The sequence below is a fragment of the Anser cygnoides genome, chromosome 8 (assembly GCF_040182565.1).
Source record: "Anser cygnoides isolate HZ-2024a breed goose chromosome 8, Taihu_goose_T2T_genome, whole genome shotgun sequence".
NCBI lineage: Eukaryota > Metazoa > Chordata > Aves > Anseriformes > Anatidae > Anser > Anser cygnoides.
This window is the reverse complement of record NC_089880.1, coordinates 19,879,500-19,899,323: the sequence shown is the minus strand read 5'-3', so window position 1 is coordinate 19,899,323 and position 19,824 is coordinate 19,879,500. Positions and strand designations below refer to the sequence as shown.

Sequence of the window (19,824 nt, the reverse complement as noted above, 5' to 3'; positions counted from 1 at the left end):
GCCGCCGGGCCCACGGGCAGAGCGGTTCAGGTGCCCCGCGACCACGGAAGTCGGCAGGAGGAGCACCGCGTGGCTGCGCAGGTACGGGCCTGCCAGAGCAGCCCTGGGCCAGATCCAGTCTCGTTTGTTTTTTTAGCCTGCTTCCACTTCAAACAAGCGCTCTGCTGTGAAAAACACTGAGGGTGGGGCTGGGTGGAGGGCGGTAGAGGAAGTATGGGGCTTTGCAGGGCCTTGTCAAGACTGCCAGCAAACAATTCACTGTCTTACAAGAACTCAGTGTCTTCGGTTGATACCAGCCTTCTATTCTATCATTTTTTTCCGAGGGAAATAAATGATATATTTTAATATAAATAGATTATTTTTGAGGATTTCTCTTTTGTGAGAAGTTTGGGAAGCCTTTGCATTTTCTTCAGCTGTTATGATTGCTGCTTTCAGTTTTTCATATGGTTCTCCCTGTGTTTTTTATAGCTATTCATTATTTTCTTGTTTATTTTTGATGTTCATAAAGTCTGTCCTACGTAGGTTAGAAAATGAGAGCTATTTGTTTTGTGGTTTAATGAAGAGAATGGCAAGCAGCTTCAGACTGTGCCTCCGGTGTCCAAAGCGATCAGCATATTTAACATGCTCAGCATGACACTCAGATATTACAGCTGATAACTGTTGTAATTGACTTACAGCGTCTCTTTCCCTCCCCCGTTCTTTGGATGCTGGGGATTTATCTCTGAGACCCCAGGAAGATTTAGCGACACAGAGGGCAGCGGTGTTAAAAAGGTTTTACCTTAGCCGTTTGAGTCGAGGTGGTCTGATTGAGCGGTGCGATGTCAATTCAAATGAAATACCGGAAATTTGTAATGAGGATTGAGTGACACTCCACCCCCCCCTCCGATTCGGAGTGTTTAGCGAAGGCAAAAGGAGAAATTCAGCCTTGGCAAAAGGAGAGTGCCTGGAGCCAAAAAAAGCCATTCTTATTAGCGCTAGCAAAGGTTTACTTTGCTGGCTTATTGAATGAAAACTCCCTAGAGTGTCCAGGCTTTATCCTGTGTTAACAAGACGGGGCAAAGCTGCCTTGTCGGGAATGGAGCTCGGGTAACGTGTCTGTAAAACACAAGAGTGAGACCAAGCCCAACTGGATGAGAAAGGAAAATCTTCGTCTCTTCCTCTTAAATCCTATTTATTTTCTCTGTGAATGATTGAGGTAGACCACTGAGCTGCTGTGTACTGATGGACTGAAGTGTAACGTTGCACTGTTGAAGTCGTGTCAGCGCACTGTCTGGTGTCGTGTCTTGCATAGGTAGGTCTTACGTTTCGAATAATCTGCTGTTCTCATTAGCTGGGAACCCCGAGCAGTAGGGATGGGCATTTTTGTGGTCACTCTAAATTTAGGGTACACGTGTTTATTACGTGCTATTTCAGGCTTTCCTCCGGCATGGAGATGTCATTTCAGAGCACAAGGCAGCTGAATGCACAGAAATTGCATTTTTGTTTTAAGATTGGATGACCTTGCTCAAGTCTTGTTCTTACTGTGTTACACCCTTCCCTGAGACAGCATTCCTTGCCTGCAGCTTGGAAAGAGATATTTTGGGTTAGAAATCCACCATTCAAGGTGTTAATTGACAGGGACTGTTAAATACAGAACAGAAGAAAAGACTTTGTGGTGCAATTTTAGTATTGGATTGCTTTTAATGGAAAATAAGTCTTTGTTAATCAATTTTAGATAGAGCAGAGTTGGCCTTTCTTTTCTTCTTGCAATATGTGACTTAATTGGAACGGATCAGGCATTGATTGTTTATCATAGCTACCAGAAGGATGCTAACTAAATCAGTACAGTCTTGCTTGCGTTCGTTTTTTTGTTTTTCCAAGATTTCATAACTTTGAAAATTTTATGCAGTGTGGTACTGTAGCACTAATGCAAAATTATTAAAGTTATTCTAAAGTTGTCTTACATTAATAACCGTATTGAGGATTTGGGAATAACTCAAATGCATCTGAAGGTATGTTAAATGTTGCAAACTAAGCTGGATCTTGTTGCAAATACTTATAAGACTAATCACAAACAATATTGGTCTCATTCTAGTATTTTACTAGTGTAGCTTAGAAGCTTTTCCTAATCACACTGCACTAATTGAATTCTTATGTTACGGATTATAGGAAGTTTAACTTTTTTTTTTTAAATTGGGAAAGACTCATGGTGGGAAGGCACGTGGACGCATGATTTCTCAGGAGACTATGTAGTCTATTATATCGTATGAATATATATCTACTCACTCATGCCTCCTCATCTCCCCCCTTTCCTCTGCAGAGTGTGTCTCAGATATATTACAGAATTACTTAGTTTCATAAACTGGGTTATGAAAGGCAGTGGGGGTGCTGCGTGTGTGGCAAGGTAGGTCAAACAGGATTTATAGGGAGCATTGCCTGGGCTGCACTTGTTTCTCAGCACATACAGGCTACATGGCCATGGCACGCGTTCCTTACCTCGCTCTGCCCCACCGTCAGTAAAGCCGGTCTGGTTTTTATTTGTGTAATAGAGATGTTAAAACGTAACTATGTCGCAAGTGCTTCGCAGTGTTTCCAAGATCATTTGGAAAATGAAGCGCTACATTGTGAAATACGTCCGCGTTAGTCTGAAAGGCTTTCAGCTAAAGGAAAACATTCTTGCTTAGCTGGAAAGATCTCTGCTTTCCTCTCTGGCTTAATTGCCTGAAAAGCTTGGAACTGGAGGGGAGAGGCAGCTCTTGAGCATGCTGTGTCAGTTGTCCGGAACCTCTTAAAAGACCCTTTTTTGGCTTTTGAAAATAAAACCTTGGGAAGGTTAAACAGAATAGAGTTGGAAAGCAGCAGTCCTTTAGAGGTCCTTCTCTTCTAAGATGAAAGTATTTCAAGGAGCATGCTTGGAGCAGCTTTCTCTTATCTCTGGGGTGCTCTTGAGCGGTGTTGTGGGGAGGGAGATGGCCGGCGGTGGCACGTATTCTGCAGCTGCTCTTCCGTCTGTAAGAAGTCTTAGAAGTACTGAGGAACAAGGAGGCAAGGCAAGATACTAAGATGTTGGGGACTTGGAGCACAGCTTGTGAATACCATATTAAGAGATGCCCAGTACCTTTGTGGGGTGCAGGTTTGAACATCAACATTTCCATTACTGATCTAATCTCCTTGAAGGAGCACGTATGCAAAGGAACTTAACAAGGCGAGCAGCTCTGTTTCCAGTGGAGGGTTTTTTTGTTTTTCTACGAGAGACTGCAGTATGGCCCAGAGGTAGGGATTTAAGTTACAACTGAAATTTTCTGGGCAGCTTTTATTGCACTCAGAAATTCAAGCAACCTTTTGCTCTGGGGAGTCTCTCTGCTCCACCCACATGCCCAAGTAGTCAGCGATCCAGAGAAAAGGTTTATTAAGGTCCGAGGGGAAATAAGTTATTTGTGCAGGATAGCCGCTTGCTGTCGTCTACTTTTTCTGTTTACAAAGAAGTAACTTAATATGGCTTTTCCTGGTCCTGCTTGTTTGGTTTGGGATTTGTTGTTGTTGTTAGATTCCACTGACAGTCTCCCTATCTCTGACAGATGCATGGTCAGGAAGACACAAGTGACGGCAGTGTCTGGAGTCAAAGTGTGCTTTGGCTCCAGCTCCTGTCTGGGTACCTTTTCCAGGATTAGCTTTTGTTTTGTTGATGAATAGTTGGTTCAGAATAGTAGCGTTAATTTGTTTGAAGCTGCATAGAGCTTCTCAAGTGTATAGGTTGCTTTAAAAATTGATCACTGTGAAGCTGTTAATTTTTATTGAGAAGAGAAGAAAGAAGCAAAACTAAAAGCCATTGCATCAGGTTTCAAACATTGCGTATTTTTTTCTTGCTTTTTTAGAAAAAACGTGTCATTGATAGTCTGGTAGACGTTGGTTAGTTTATTTTGAATTCTTTTTGCAGCAGCACACTGAGTTAAATTTTATATCTGTAGGCTACAGCAATCTAGAGAGAAAAATACATTGCACACAAAGTACTTAAATTTGTCCTAAAATAATTTCCATTTATTCTTAGTTGAATAGTTTCTGCTGGTTTTGATATCACAAAAACATCAGTATTCTTTCACAAACATTTCTTATTAAAATAGTTAAGTCAGTTTACAAGGTCAGAACCCTTTATTTAAAAATCAACAATAACAACTACAAAGAAGTGTTTGCCATGAATTATTTTGCAGCTATTTCCCAGAGAGATGGTAGGTACCTATGGAGGTGCTCTGACTGTTGTTTTTGTTTTTACCACAACGTCCCTGTACTCCTCCCAGATTTAAAAAAAAAAAAAAAAAAAAAAAAAAAAAAAGGCAATGAGATTAGGGATGCTAAAACACAGGTATGTCACTGTCCACTTGAAGGTGAAGGAAGATGTTGTAAAATCTGGGTATACAGCAATATGTTATGGAAACAGTGATTAAAAAATGAGTCTCAGAAAGTCAAAATCCTCTGGACAGACTGGGAGAAATCAGGAGCCTGACTTAATTTCACTTTTAGCTATTGTAGTTCCTCATCTATTTTCTTGGATTATTCTGATTGTTTACTGAAATTATATCAATTAGTCTGTGGTGTCTGAAATAGTTTTATAATTTTTCATTTGCTACAGGTGAAAAATAATCCAGACACTTCCTCAGCTTTTAGCTGAACTATCTCCATATTTTTTGTTATTTTTATATAATATATATTAATTTTATATATTTATTTTATTTTATATGTATATCCTGGTGGCAGTGTTTGCTGCTTTACTCAGCAGGAGCTCCTTTGCAATTGTAACCTCTGCTGAATGCAGTACATCTTTTGTGGACTTTGGTATATACCACATTTTAGTTGCAAAACGTGCTCAGCCCGGTGTACAAAGATACAGAGATACAATATGACTCCCTCTCATGACTGCTACTGTGTTGGCCTGTAGCAGCTGGTGTATCACCATCTAAATTGAGGGCACATCTTTTACCTCCAGGCGTGTGGGGCTGTGCCAGGGAGAGCCACTCTGTGGCTGGTCTGCCCTGGTGCACTCTGCTTGCTGTTGTGTGCTGTTTGTTCAGACGTGTGGATAAAAGCACCTGTGTTTGAAGAGCACCTGTCTGTAGTTGGAGATTGGAAAAAGGGGTTGTTTTTATGTATAAATAAACGTAAAATCAGTTGCCCTCAGATGGCAATTCCCTTTCATTTCCCCAGGTGTGAAATCACAAGCACGCTTGTGTTCTGCGAGAAGGATGCCTGCACTGCAGTGGCATGGCTCCTCTTACAGGGGAGCCAAGTAAAGAAGCGTGCTTGGCTATTTAATAATCCCTATTCTGCCACAGTAATATTGCCTTCGTTCGGAGACAGAGAAACTGTACCGTAATGTTTTCTGTTAATTCCATCTTTCCCTCCTTGGGGAAAAAAGTCAGTGTGAGTCTTGTTGCTCTCTGTGTGCTCAGGGAAAAAACTTATTGTTGATTAATATTAACATTCACTAATATAAAAGGAGTTAACACTTATTTCTTGTGAAAATGATCTGTAGTTCATAGTATTTCTTTGCCTGGGATTGTGTGCTTTTCATCCTTTCCAATTCTCTTTGGCAAAAGTGTAAAAATATTTTTATAGCCCTAAACATGCTCCAGTACTCATAAGGCTCGTAAGTGGCTCTTGGATCCTGCCAGTTACATTTTTACTAAGCGCTGGCATAGACATTGCCGTATGTTTATAAACTAACGTTAACTTCAGATATTTCAGAAATACATCCGCACATGAAAACGCAGTCCTGTTCATCAGTCTTGGAGAGACCAAGCCAACATGGCACCAGACTCAGCTCTTTGGAGCTGTAATTGCTGCTATGTTCAGAGTCGTTCTTCCAGAGTTGTTTCATGTATCTGTAATACATAGAGCCATCTTTGCACTTAAAAATCATTTATACTTTTATACTGATGTTCATTTTTGGCTTCCCAAACTGTAGTAGTTGGAGCTGATATAGCCTAGTGCAGTGAGACAGGGATGAGGATGCTCGTAGTTGCTGGGCTGGCTGGTGCAAGAGTGGAGCCACTGGCTAAGGGGAGCGCTCTGCTGTCAAATCTTCTCTCACTGGAACTGTACTCTATCTCTGTAATTTTATTTTTCAAATGCAAGTGATGGTTTTAAGAATTTTTTCCATTGGTACTTGGTGTACAGGATCAGTGAAGTTAATATTTCTCAGAGACAAATCTTGTCAGAAGCAGTAGAGTATCGTTTGTAACTTTTCTCTGAAGGTGCTTATTGTATATAAATGTACCAGACTGTAAAGTCACAAAGAGACTTCCTAGCCAAAAAGATAATTTTGTCAGCAAAGTTGCTGTTACTACTTCTTCCCTGAGGCTGCTGACCTGCGTATGTCACAACAGGGAAGGCCAGAGGTGTGGCAGGGAGAAAACCTGCAGTGTTACTGCTGGGTGGTGTTGCGTAGCTGCCCCCAGCCCCTGCATGGTTTGAATCGCTAAGACGTAAGGTACGGTCCTAGAATTAAATTTATTGTTGGTTTTTGAGGTAGAGAAATGCAGGCAGAGTCAGATTTGGGAGAATGGGAAAAGCTTCACCTAGGCATCTGCAAATCCAATTTCTTAAATCCAGAGAAAATATTCTTTTTTTTTTTTTTTGTTCCACATGTCTTAGTGCACATACATCAATAACATTCTTACTTTCAATTTTAACATGTACAGTTATTTGGCATTCTGTTTAATGATCACTGACCTTCAGAGATTAGATCCCACAAAGCTGCCAAATTCCCAGTTACAGTACAGGTGTACTGTCAGTTTTTATTAAAATGTTCTGCCTTCAAATCAAGTAAAATTTGGTATTCCAAATTATTGGTGTTCAGCTATTGATGAACATTTTTTCCCCCTTTTTCTTCCAAAATCTCTCCGTGTCCAGGTATGAAGATGAATAATGCAGACCACTGGTTTCGATGATGCTGGGCTTTTATAACTGGATTCATTAAGGAATACAAAGAAAATTCTTACAGGGATCAATAATGGTGTCTTCTGGTCGCAGAATGCAAAGTTTTTGGTTCCTGCTCATTATCAGCTTCCTGCAGTGTACTGAAGGTAAGCTTTAGTTTACTTTTTACTTGAGTTTGCAAATGAGATGAATGGTCTGTACAATTAATTTCTGTTAGACTACTTGAAGCTTTAGGATGTCAAACTAAGAGTATCTGTGTCAGGTTCTAGGTTTAATTTACAAGATTCAAATTATTCTCTTTTTTAAGAAAAAAAATATACTTTGTGGTTTTGATACAGTATGGTATGTTGAAACTGGAAAGTTCAGGCAACTGAAGGGACAGTATTAATACCCTTGATTGGTAAGTTCCTTGTTTTTGGACTCTTCTATTTATTTTTCGTTTTTTTTTTCTTGTTCTCATTGTGCAGCCATTTAGAAGCAATGTGTACCATGTTAAATGTGATATAAAATTTCTAAACAGTGCAAATGAAATACCTGTTTTGCTTTTCTAATTTGGCTGGCTGAAAATAAAATGACAATCACTTCATTAAGATTAGAACTACGCACATTAAATTTCAGGAAATAAAACTCAAAGTGCATACAGAAATAGCATTTACTTTAAAAATGTTTCTTTTAAAAAAGGGGAAAAATACTTCACTGCTATTGAATATAGTGTTTAAAATAGCTCTTAAATTAAGGAGATAAGGAATGAAAAAGCTTTTTAAAGAAAACTTGTATCATCTATTCTATAGAATCATTCTTTCATTCTATCATCTTTCTTTCCTCATAAACTCTATTTTATTTAGTTAGTCTATCTCCCTAGCTGTTCTTGTAGACCTTTTACTTAGTAATAGACAGAGCAACACAAATGAATGATCAGGAAAACATAGTTTGTAAATTTATAATTACAAATATTTGTAACTTAAGGCTATTCCTGTTTATAATCATTTTATTTGACTAGATTGCAGGTAGAAATACTGATTTGGTAATAAAATAGCTCTTCTATGCCTTCTTACATTTTTCAGTAATTGGTGTATAAAATATAGGCTTCTTCAGTGCATCTGTCGTGTGATCGCACCATCTTTTAAAGCAGATACATACCTTACACTATCAAAATTCTTTGAATTTAAGGCTGGATTTTTAGAGGAAAAAAAGGAAAGCTGCTGTGCCTCCCCCTCTCTTCTTTCCCAAATCTATATAAACATAAAAGATCTAGTCCCTAAAAATGGTAAAAGCAAAGGTTAAAAATACAAGTATTGTATAAGGGGTTCCACATTTACTGTATAATTTCCTAGATTCTATTCTGGACTAAGACTTGGGTCTTGACAGACAAGCTTTGCTAAAATAGATTGTTCATTCATATATATGTGAATGAATGTATAATACGAACATACACATAGAACAGAGACTACATACTAAGAGTCTTCCTGAAGGCTTCTGAACATTGGAAAGTCTTATTTCATTTAAATAGCTTTCACATTTAGTTTCTGCTCTCTCCCGTCTTTCTTCTTAAACATTGCAAGGATGCTATTAGAAAACTGCCTTGCCAAGGCACGCTGCAGCTCTTGCATGGTTTCCTCAGTGTTGGTGATTCCGATTTGGTAGCTGCTGCACTGCTTGTTGTCTGTCAAGTCTGCGGTCTTCAGTAAAATCTCTGTTTTTATGAAAAGTCCCATCAGCTGGAAGGTAAACTGTTTTTCAGCCTCTTTGACAGGTATGGAAGGTAAATGCATATAGGAGAACAGAATTATAAATTTTACAAAAGGCTGGTTAGGTAGTAATCTGTGATAATTTTAAATGCACTTATACTGCAAAAGTGGTTCCACTAGTGTGTAGGAAATAGAGGTACCTATTTATGTTTTAAAACGCTAAGGTTTTTATTTGCTGTTGTGATTGTTTAAAATCCCTCTATGTAGTACATTTAAAAAAATTCAGCAGAGTACTTGCAGTTTAATGCTATGTGGTGGTTGAAGACGTTTGAAAACAGAAAGGAAAAGCAGATTAACAACTTATTTTCTCTATTTTGGCTACAGTAGCAAACCATGCTGCAAATAGTATTATATCAGATGAGTTTGGAAAGGAAAAAGTCAACTGAGAACTTCTGCAGATTGATTTTTTTTTTTTCCATTTGCAGAAAGCTAATTTTCATTGTCATCTGTAATATTTCAAGTTCATTTTGTTCTGTCCCTGTTTTTCTTGCTTTCAGTAGCCAGTAGCAATCTTTTGATGCTTCAGTTGTGAATTTACTTTTTTAAAGTCTGTACAAGAGCTGCTTTTTCAGCTAAAAGAAACAGGAAAGGAAATTGGGAGCAGATAACAGAATCATACCAAATTAATTGTAAATTCTTAAAATAAATGAAATATTGTGGCTCTGTATACTGGAAATGAATATTAATATAGAGTTGGCTTCCAGCCACAGAAGCAAAATGAATACCGCATTATTACACTTTCTCACAAGATTACATTGCCTTCTGCTTCAGTAATAAGAGATGCCAAGTGTAACGTGCTTTAGTAGCACTTCATGCCTGGAAGTATGAACATGAACAAAGGTTAAAATAAGAGCATCAAACTTTTGTTAGAAATAAGGAAATCTTTAACTCTCTCACTTGGAATTTAGTTTTTTAAATAGAAATCTTACGTGTATATGCAGGTTGTTGCAGTCGGTGGGGGAGATAAAACCTGGCTGAATTCCCTGCTGTTACATTTTAATGTTGCAGTACAGTTGAAAAGAGAGAGGGTAAAAAAGGAAAAGACTCTGGGTGTGGACCAGTGATTCATTTATTCAGATAATGAAACATTTTCCAATCAAGATAAAGACTTCATTACTCTCACAGTGTCTTGACTTTAACTCACCAGGGAATTATCAAGCATATACAGTTATATGAAGGCTACGATTTTATGTTAGTGTCACCTGCCTGATTGGGAATCATATTTTCAGTTAGGAAGGTCTTTGTGTTTTTTTTTCTTTTTTTTTTTTTTTTCTTCTTTCTTTCTCTGGATAGAACAGTCTAGGTGGGGTTGCTTTTGAAGCAGTCCATACCTTCAGGTAAAATGAACCTGGAACGGACGAGTGCTGGCAGCTGGGAGGAGAACAGCACTGAGTTATTATATACTGCTGGTACATTGATCAACAACAGGTCAATATTCTTGTGCAGAGGCTTGAAAAACATTATTACCATCAACAGCAAGCATTGCAGCTCTAAATAAGGAAAAGATGAGAAGCATGAAAAGCTGAAGTCATGACCTTGAATATTAATGTTCTTTTGGAAGATTTCTTTCTTTTCATTTTTCTAGTATGTTCTGCTATAAGTTTGTCTTTAAAACAATGGTTTTATTACGAAGGACAGATTGAAAGAGCAGCATTGGCAGAGTTTGAATCAGAGGTGGACAGGTTGCTGTGTAAAGGCTGGCCTCGTATCCTGGCTGACTGCCTGGGGAACAAGGGCCTCCACTGAGGCTGCACTGGGGTCCGTATCTGGGAGGTCTGTGCCATCCCACAGCTATCCCTTTCAGTCAGGTCCCTCTTTATGTATCTGTTTCTTTAGAACTGCAGAAAGGAATTACTTTTGACACCACCTCTCTTTTTTTTTTTCTCCCTCCTGATTAGGTGAAATCATCCAACATGTTAAAAATTATCTGAGAAAATACAGAAAGTCAGAGAGAGTGGGATCACACATGCCTTGTTTCCATAGCAAAGCAGAGTAAAAAGCTTATTATACATATTATTGGTTTCTCTTCAAGCAAGTTAGGACAGATACACTAATATGCATATGAAAAATAGATGTCAGAGCTAAACATTCTGATTAAGATTTGTTTTTTGGGGGCAGTACAAGTTTAGCTATTTTAAGCTTTACTTGCTTACGTAGTCCAACTTTTCTGCTAGATTTATATATATATATATATAATTCTCTTTGTGAAGCACAGGCAGTTGGGAAGAACTGAAATAATATTCTTTGCTTATGTTTTATTTTAATCAAGGTTAAACATCCTTCTAATTCAGTTTATTATGAATTATTATCTGTGCTTTGTCCAAAGGAAGAAGCATCATGCTTTCATTATCTGTGTAATTCTGTTTTCTTAAACTGCAGTAACGTTGTTTAAAAACACCCAGCCTGTTTATGCCTTTGAATGTACATTTTAATTAACATTACTCTGAGAATAATAATTTCTGTAAATTCCATTTATGCCAGCCAAGGAGCTAAGTGTTAAACTGGAAACAGTTTTGAGTGTATATTTGATGCTAGTGCATTCACTGAAGAGGATACATACTAAATGCAGATAGCATACATTGGGCCACTACAAAGGTGACTGTATTGCTTCAGGCCTTCAGCTCTCTATAAACGCACTCAGACTCAGTGTGTTGAAGGCATAAGTCCCAGGTAGAAGCACCCCTGTTCTCACATACATTTATTATTAGGACTTTGTCCAGTGTAAAAATTTGAATCTTGTACCCTGGGCTTGAGAAGAAATCAACTTCTGTTAATTAGTGGATTTAAGTTCTACAAGGGGTGAAATCCATTATGGAGTCACGCAACAGCAAGCAGGAGCACTAATTTGATTCCTAGCCGGGGAGTTTATCACGGTGAAGGCTGCGTGTAGCGCACTGTTAGCAGGCAACTGCCTGGCTTCGCAGGGCTGCCAGCCGTCTGTAAGCAAAGCCAGTGCAGTAAGGCTGGGTAGTATTGCCAGCCCTTCGGCAGGTCGCTTTAATGCACAGTCCAATTCTGTCTTCACTTCTATAACGTGTAACTAATGTAATGTATGATTCTGTAGCAATTGTTTTTTCTTAATTGGTTAATGCAAATTACATAAAAGGAAATATCTAGATGAAAGGAACAATTGATGGAATATCACACAGGTTTTCACTGGAATATTCTGGTTTGTTCTATGTGGACATCTTTTTCCTTTTCTGAGGGAGGTGTTAGGTACAACATATCTTCTAAAAAGGAAATCGATCTAAACAATGATACCAAATTTCTTCCTAAAGAAAAATAACTGTTAAACTTTTCAAGTGCGTTTCCAGATAATAGAGACTGACAGACTGTCTGGAAAAGCCAAAGATTCTTTAACATGCTGGCAGTGAATAGCCTTTCATATATTCCCTGAGCAGTGAGATCTGCAGGATCCTATGCTATATTTCGGAAACAAAGTAATACCACCACTGTTTTAAAATGTAGAACAACTACATAGAGCAATATGTGAAGAAGCATTTTAAATATTGTGCTAAAGTTTCTGTGAGAAATTTCTGGGAAACGTTAATGCAAAGATCTTAGTAATTAAGTATTTATACTCTTTTTTTTTTCCACCTTAAATTATGTGAGATTAATTATTGCTCTTCTAATATGCCATCTTTTTTCAGTTACTTAAAAGCATTCTCCGTTATGAAGGGGACATTTTGCATCTTCTTAAGCTTGGTATACAGCAGACAGAAAGAACCCCGTACTACATAAAACTGCAGCAACCCAGTGTGTTGCTGCTAAGGACAGATGCTATATTTTCAGAGCCCTCCACGTCATCATGCCAGGTCACCATCTTTCATTGCCCTAACCTTGTTGGGTCTCGGTGGGCGAGGCAAGCGGTGCTGCTGACCACTGCAATGAGAGGGGATTGACTTAACCTTCCACTAGCCTGTACACACACAGTTGCCTAAGGGGATTTTCTTTTCTTTTATGAAATATAAATCTGGATATATTTTAGATTAATTTATTATTGTAAGATACCTTTCCAAGACGACAGGAGCAAAATTAGGACATGGTTGCCCTTTAAAAAACTAAGTCTTCATTAGTACTATATTACTAAATATGAAAAATACATAATTAATTTTTATTAAGTTATATTTTTAAATGTCCTCTTTAATTATTTTCACTTCTGTTTTCTGTCAAGTGGAAGAAAATTGTTTGTTTTCATCATTTTTTTAAATAGCTTTAATGACTTTTTTTTATTGTACTTTGAGGTCGTAGTACAAAACGTAAGATATCAGTGAATGCCTCAGCACTGGATTTCTTATTACATTTACAGTCCTTGTGATCATGTTATAAAAAATTATAAAGTATAATAATTTTGGATTTAATAAGCTTTGCCAAGTTCTGCATGCACATAATGGATTTTATACTAGCGAGTAGATCCATTGGTGTTCATGGTCTACCTCTGTGAGTAAACTGTACAGAGAAGCAATATATTTTATGCAAATTGTTTCTTTTAAAATGTAGCTATTTTAATAGCAGCATATGTGTTTAGGACACAATTATTAGAGCAAGGAACTCAGGCAGATTCTCAGCTCCGATGTGAACTTCATACACATGCCCATTTCCACGCTTATGGCTGAGTTTTAGGTTGTGTTACGTGAGGAACAAGAGAGAGAGAACCATTCACAGTGAGGAGTGTTTGGCTTGTCCATCTATACCCTCTTTGTAAATGTACTTAAATAGTATAGGAGCTCCCACGATGCTGTTTTGCGGTTGTATATACCTCTACAATAATCTTCATGGAAGTGACAAAAATGACTCTTGGCCTTTTACAGTGGCTAATCAGTATTATATTTACTCATCAATGCTGGTTGGTTACAAGTTTATAGTTCTTCCCTCTCATTATTTTTGTTGGTAGTGTTATATGACTTTGTACTTGGGTAACATGGTTTTAAAGTAGCACTCAGTATTACACACCGTCCAAGTATAAAATTAGAAGAAAGGAAAATAAGGAAACGAACCAGACACGTATGTAGTAAAGATTCTTGAGTAAATTTACATGGTACTTACTACGTGCCTGTGTTGGTAAAATCTTACAGCAAGTTTATTTCTAATAATTTCAAATACGATAAAACTTGATTCTACCAAAGCTGGATCAGCTTCAGTTTTACTCACTTATACATAATATTAGTTTAGCTGTTGATGACTTGTTTAGATTGACATTTCAAATGTTCTTCTTGATAGACAGGAGCTGAAAGAATCCTTTTGCTTGAAGATGTCCCAGATTCCTGCCCTTCCAGAGTCTTGAGCTAGTCCACTGACTTTCAAAACCCAATTGTGCTAAAGCTCTTTGTGTTTCTGTAATCTCAATCTCCTGGTTTTCTTTTGAAGTGCAGAGAAATAGAGTTGTATGAATGTTAGCTCTGTTGGTGGATCTTTCCTTCAGTCATGGAGACCATTCACCCATGTCCTGCTGACGTTAAGACAACCCACTGAAATGTATGTGAGTGTACTTGTGGTGGTAGGGGACACCGGACCAGTTCATGTGATAGGTAGCATTTCATTCTTTTTTTTTTTTTTCTTGATTTATACTAGCATAATAATTACCTGTGTTTCCTCAGTGTATAAAATGTTGGGGGGGGGGGGAACGGGACGACTAGTTGGGAAGCAAAATGACTTTTTTTGTCCGTTGCCTGAGCAACAAATACATGTGAGAAACCCAGAGGGACCACATAACTTTCAGCTGGTGGTTACAGCACTTGGTCAGTTTTATGAGAGATCTTAGCGATGGAAGGAGAGCTGACTTTTGTGTTCTCCTTATCAGGGGCATTTTGATGCCTCTCTCAGGAGGTAGGTAGTTTTGTTCCATCCCACCAGAAAGCACAATTGATACAGGGTGCTGTTTGAACAATTTTCCTGTTTAATTTGTGTTCTGTAAGTCATGTAGGAAACGTGATAGGAAGTTGACACTGAAACCAAATTCTCCTGTCTACTGCATTTTTTAGTTAAAAAAGCAATGAGAAATGTCTTTTAAAGACTTCAGTGTTATTTCATATCATTTTTTCGGTTTTAGCTAGCTTGAGTCAGATTTGCCTGTTAGCTGCTGTTCCTGCTTGAATGCGTGTAGATTGATCTTCCTTCCACAGTGTTTCACATTACTGTCTCCCATTTCTCCCCACTGAACTGTCCCAGATTTTTTCTTTAACTTAGGCTTGTGGATTGCCTTTAATATTTTGTCAATTCTCTTTTTTATTTTTTTTAATTATAAAATGCCACTTTAAGAATAAAGTTTCAGTTTTACAGTTTATTCTGCACCATTATTAACATCCACCATAGTAAGTCTGTTGGAAAAATGTGGTTTTGTGGCTCAGAACTGATCATGCTTTTTAGTGGCTTCAAGATAAATATGCTTTTAGTAAACAAAAAAGAACAGTTTGCTGCTTACACTTTTGCATCATTTAATTTGCAACAGATAAAGCTGGCATGCATGAAGAGTGAAGCATGGAAAGTACTAGAGGGCAAATGGATGGCTTGTGATGTGGGTTATTACCCGTAAAGATGGATGGAGTCCACAAAACATCACTTCATGTATTAATGTTCCAGCTGGAAAAAAAAAAAAATATCAGCATAGTATATCATGCATAAATGGTTGGTTTAGGTCTTCAATTCAAATCCTGCTCAGTAATCAATAACTTCAAATCTTCTCTGTCTTTATACTAGTGTAAAGACATATATCTTTAGATATAGAAGAAGCATACTGTGCAAATACATTTAAAAAAAAACAGAATGCAAAAGTCTGGAAGTCATCCAATATAAAAGTCTCCTAAAGGATTTGTAACAGACAATGTTTTGTTCTGCAGTATAAGTGCCAACAGAAGAACTGTCAAGAAATGCATCTAACCACCAGTGTTTGTTTGTGTGTGTTTTTTTTTTTTTTACCAATTGCACTGATATTTAGTAATACAACAATTATTTTGTTATATATAGGAGTATAACAATTAATTTGCTATATAAATTATTTTGAATTCCAGTCTGTTAAATCAGCAGAGTTCTCAGTTCTGGCAACAACTCCAGCTATATGCAACCTTATCTCTTGGGTGCATTATTTCTAGCTCCTGGATTGGTTGTGGATCCATTTTAACAGCATTTCTATGCTTGCTTCTTTTTACAAAAGGTTTTTTAAAGTATGAAGAGGCACATTCTGAATATTTGCTGTGAAAAGTTCTTTGTTGTATTAATGTCATTTGCAACAGACTCAATTCTGATTTTACTTACCTCCAAAGCCTCATCTGTTTCCATTCTTACTGATTCCTCTTTTTTTGGCTGAGGTTTTTGTTTGTTTGTTTTGACCTGACCAAAGTTTTGCTCTTGATATTTCCATTTGGAATAAGGGATCAAATCGTAACAACAACAACAACATAAAAGTGCATTTAAAAGCGTTCAAAGATGTTAAGCAGCAATAAAACTCTGTAACCATTTAAATGACAGCAGCTGACTATTTGAATTAACTTTGTGTTTGACTTAATTTGGGGTCCTAATTATTCTTAACTTACGTGAGTAGATTTCAATTATACAATACTGCAGGGATTTGTAGCTAAGGCAACTAGAGGAATCATTTTACATAAAGTACTTTTGTTCAACTGATTAGGCAGGTTAAAATGGAATGATAGAAAATTGAAACTCTTGTCTGATAAGGCCCAATGAATTGTTTCAAATGACACTATGAAGAAATAACATGAGCTTATTTAAGATTTTGAGAATTTTTTGCATCGTGTTTGTATCTCAGTAATGTTTTATTATTTTCATGGCATTAGTGAACCACTTACAAGTGATTATCATAAGTAGTAACAATAGATTTATCAGTAAAAAGTCAATTTGCATTTTTGTGGTACCTTAGTTTTGTCTTCATGAGGTGACCATTCCTAGAAGCTTGTTATCTAAAACTTTAGTTCTAACAAGATAAGTTGTTCTTGAAAAGGCTTTTATGTATAAATATTATACGTATTTACCTATGTTTTCTGGTTAACCATTTAAATAAGCAATCATGATGTGGTTTTTGCTTGATATTTCATGTTTTAGACATGAAAGTGTTTTTATAGGCAGGACTTTTCATCTCCCACATTCCATTAAGTTGGTGTTCCATGAAAATAATTCTCAATTATGCTACATCTGTAGATAACCTGGGGGAATTGAAGGTCAGCCGGGTATTGGAATAAAAGACTCTGGAATCAATTTCCATTTGTATGTATAACACAAATGTATACCCTTCATTGGGAATTAATTTTTGAGCTAATACATAGTTTGAGCTTAAGAAAAGGATATTTAAATATTAAAAAAAAATATCTTCTTTTAAGTGTGTCCATATATGTTCAGCTAAAATTTCATTTCTTTTCCTGAACACTTCCAAATAAAGTCACACCTCCTAAGTTAGGTCTGCAGGTAGGTGTCTCTGATGACTGCAGACTAACATCCCTGGGCTTAGAATGCATAGTTCTGGTTTTCTCTGGGTTTTTCACACTCACCTGTTTGGTTTTGTCAACCAGAGTATTAAAGGCTACAAAAATGCTTATTCTGCTGACTCAGGAGAACAGACAAGACAATAGCATGTCTGAAACCTAAACTGCTAAGTCCATTGTTAAAGCAGTCAGATTTGCATGCGTCATTTGAGTGTACACCAAGATCTTACATTCAGAGACTTTCAGAGAAGCACTGCAGTTGATTTCTGTGTACATTGTGTTTAGGAGATCAGAACTTGAAGTAGCTCTAACGAGGTCAAAGTAAGGCTTTGAAGCTCTTTAAAGAAAAAAAAAGCATATGAAGCATATGGCTAGAATGTGTAACAAATTGCTAAACTAGATCCCAAATAATTTTTGTAAAAGGAAGAAAAAAATGTTTTCACACAGTAACAGATCCACGCACATATCTTCCATCCCCCCAGGAAGTTCCATTTTTCTGTAGAAAATACGTATTTCTGCTCATATGTCTGATGTTAACATATTAACACTACACACTTTCAATTAGTACTGCTGACAAGTTATTTAGGAAAGTCTCTGGAGCATGTGGAGATGTGCACAGCTTCTCTGTGTCAGGTGTTTGCTTTCCAAAGCGAAAGTATTAAGATTTAATTACCAGAAGATGTTTGCAGTAGGTAGTGTGCCTTTGGAAGACCCTCAAGGGCAAGGCAGCTGGGCAGGAAGACATCTGCGCCTCCCTGTCAGCTGCCGTCACACAGGTCAGGCACAGCCGCTCCTCGGGGTGCGACCGGTCTGCGGGGTGGGCAGGGGGTGCTGGCCTGCAATGTCTTCGTCCGGTTTGGGGCGGGATGTTTGGTCCTGCTCTCACCACCCTCCCTTGTGCTGGCTCTGGCACATGCGGTGGTCCAGGGGTGGGATGATATGGAGAGCAAGACTGGCAGAAGGTGCTTGGGCCTTCTTTGAGGAAGGTGTTTCCCGCCCTGATCACGGAAGAGCTGTCACAGTGCTCCACCCTTAGGTAGATGAAACCACCGAGAGATGTGTGTGTCAGCTGGGGCTTGGGAAACCACAGTGCCAGATGAACGGGCGTGTTGTTTTCAGGAGGAGAAGCAGATCTAAAATGCGTCAGTTTTTGTTACAGTCTGATACTGATTTGACCGAGTTGACTTTGTCGGTCTCTGTCATCTAAAGTTGGAGTATCTAGAACCCGAATCTCCTTGATTTAATTATGAAGATGGCAAAGGGTATTCCAATTTGTCGGCAAGTGTTTAAAAGTGCAAATATGAAGATTGTCTTTTGGCTTAATAAGGGTGTGGTTGGGTAGATTGCAACAGAGCTTCATCTCATCTCTGCCCTGAAGAGGAGAACAAGATCTTTCCAGAGGACTCATTTCCCAGATAAGCTAGTCCTTTCAAAGGTGCTTTAGATTTAAGATTGCTTGCATTTTTATAGGAACTGTAAATTGCTTCATTGTATCTTGGTCCTTCTAGCTGAGATTTGTTTTCCTTCTCTGGTAGTCAGTGTGGAAAGTTTCAGAGGAAGGTGCCAAAATAGTAAAATGCACCAAGTAGCCTACTTACAGGGAATGTTCCTTAATTATCCACTGTCAGTGAATCATAGTAGATTTATCCTGACTCATTGCTCAGTTAAATACTTTTTTTACATTCTAAGTTATATCTTCAGGTTTTTGAGTGCGTTACTGTGGTCATAAAACTCTGTCATTTTGTAGACTTTATTTTTAGACGAAATGATCATGGAGGAGGGTTCTCCATCTCTCTCTTCTCGCTCTATTTTCAGATCATTTAAGGAGTATGCTGAGCAACACCATTGCCTTGTAAACTTGGTCATCCTGTTTCATCCATCAAACTTTTCAGAGAATCTTTGCCACCTCACAAACGTCAGCTGTGCAGAGGAAATAATTCAACTTCTCTGCATTGTCTTCCTTATCCTTAGATGGTTCTCTAATTCAGCAAACACGTCATTTATTTCACAGGCTTCCTACTTTTGTTATACTTAAAGAATTTCTCATTATGAAATCATAGGAAAACGTTTTGGAAAAACACCTGTGAGTTTTAATGTGTACAGAACATTGGCATGGAAAAATATACCACAGTCAGAGACACATTCATATTTTGCTGCAGTTCGGTTAACTTTATATAGTTATAGAATCACAGCGCCAGATACTTTAATTTTGCAATACAGTTATAAATTTTGTTATATCTAATGGCAGCAAACTTTTACTGCTCAGCAGATTTTTCTTCTTGCTAAGCAAGTAGTGTTTATTTGAATTATACTTGGGTATATATTCTTGGTTTATGGATGTTTAAAGGCTTATAATTTTCTCTTTTAAAGTCAAACTTAATTTTATTTTTTATTTTTTAATGAAAAGATTTTGTGGCTAACACATGCCCCATGAGAAAAGGAGGGAATTACAGATGGTCCAGAGGAGAAGGTCTGCTTCATACATAAAAACTTCATGTCAGCATTTCAGCAGAGCATTTTCGTAGGGTATCTCTGTTATCACTGACACTTTCCCATTGACAAGCATATGGGATGTAGTGCTGAATGTGTAAATTGAAATGATCACATCTAGCATTTCCCTTTCCCAGGTGCCAGCTTGCTGCTGCAGCTCTGCACTTAATGTTGAAGGAGGAGTGCTAGGAATAGTTTCATTTGCTAATTATCTCTTATCTCCAGTACATAGTCCTTGGGCA

General features: G+C 37.7%; 1 protein-coding gene across 28 annotated transcripts in view; it reads left to right on the top strand.

Moving 5' to 3' along the window:
- ADGRL2 (adhesion G protein-coupled receptor L2) overlaps window positions 1-19,824 on the top strand; it is a 386,104-nt gene that overhangs the window by 253,025 nt on the left and 113,255 nt on the right. For all 28 annotated transcript variants that reach the window (XM_067001837.1, XM_048059186.2, XM_067001845.1 and 25 more), the window contains one exon: window positions 6,886-7,058. In XM_067001837.1, the coding sequence (XP_066857938.1) occupies window positions 6,986-7,058 (73 nt within the window). In that variant the 5' untranslated portion in view covers window positions 6,886-6,985. The remainder of the gene's footprint in view (window positions 1-6,885; window positions 7,059-19,824) is intronic.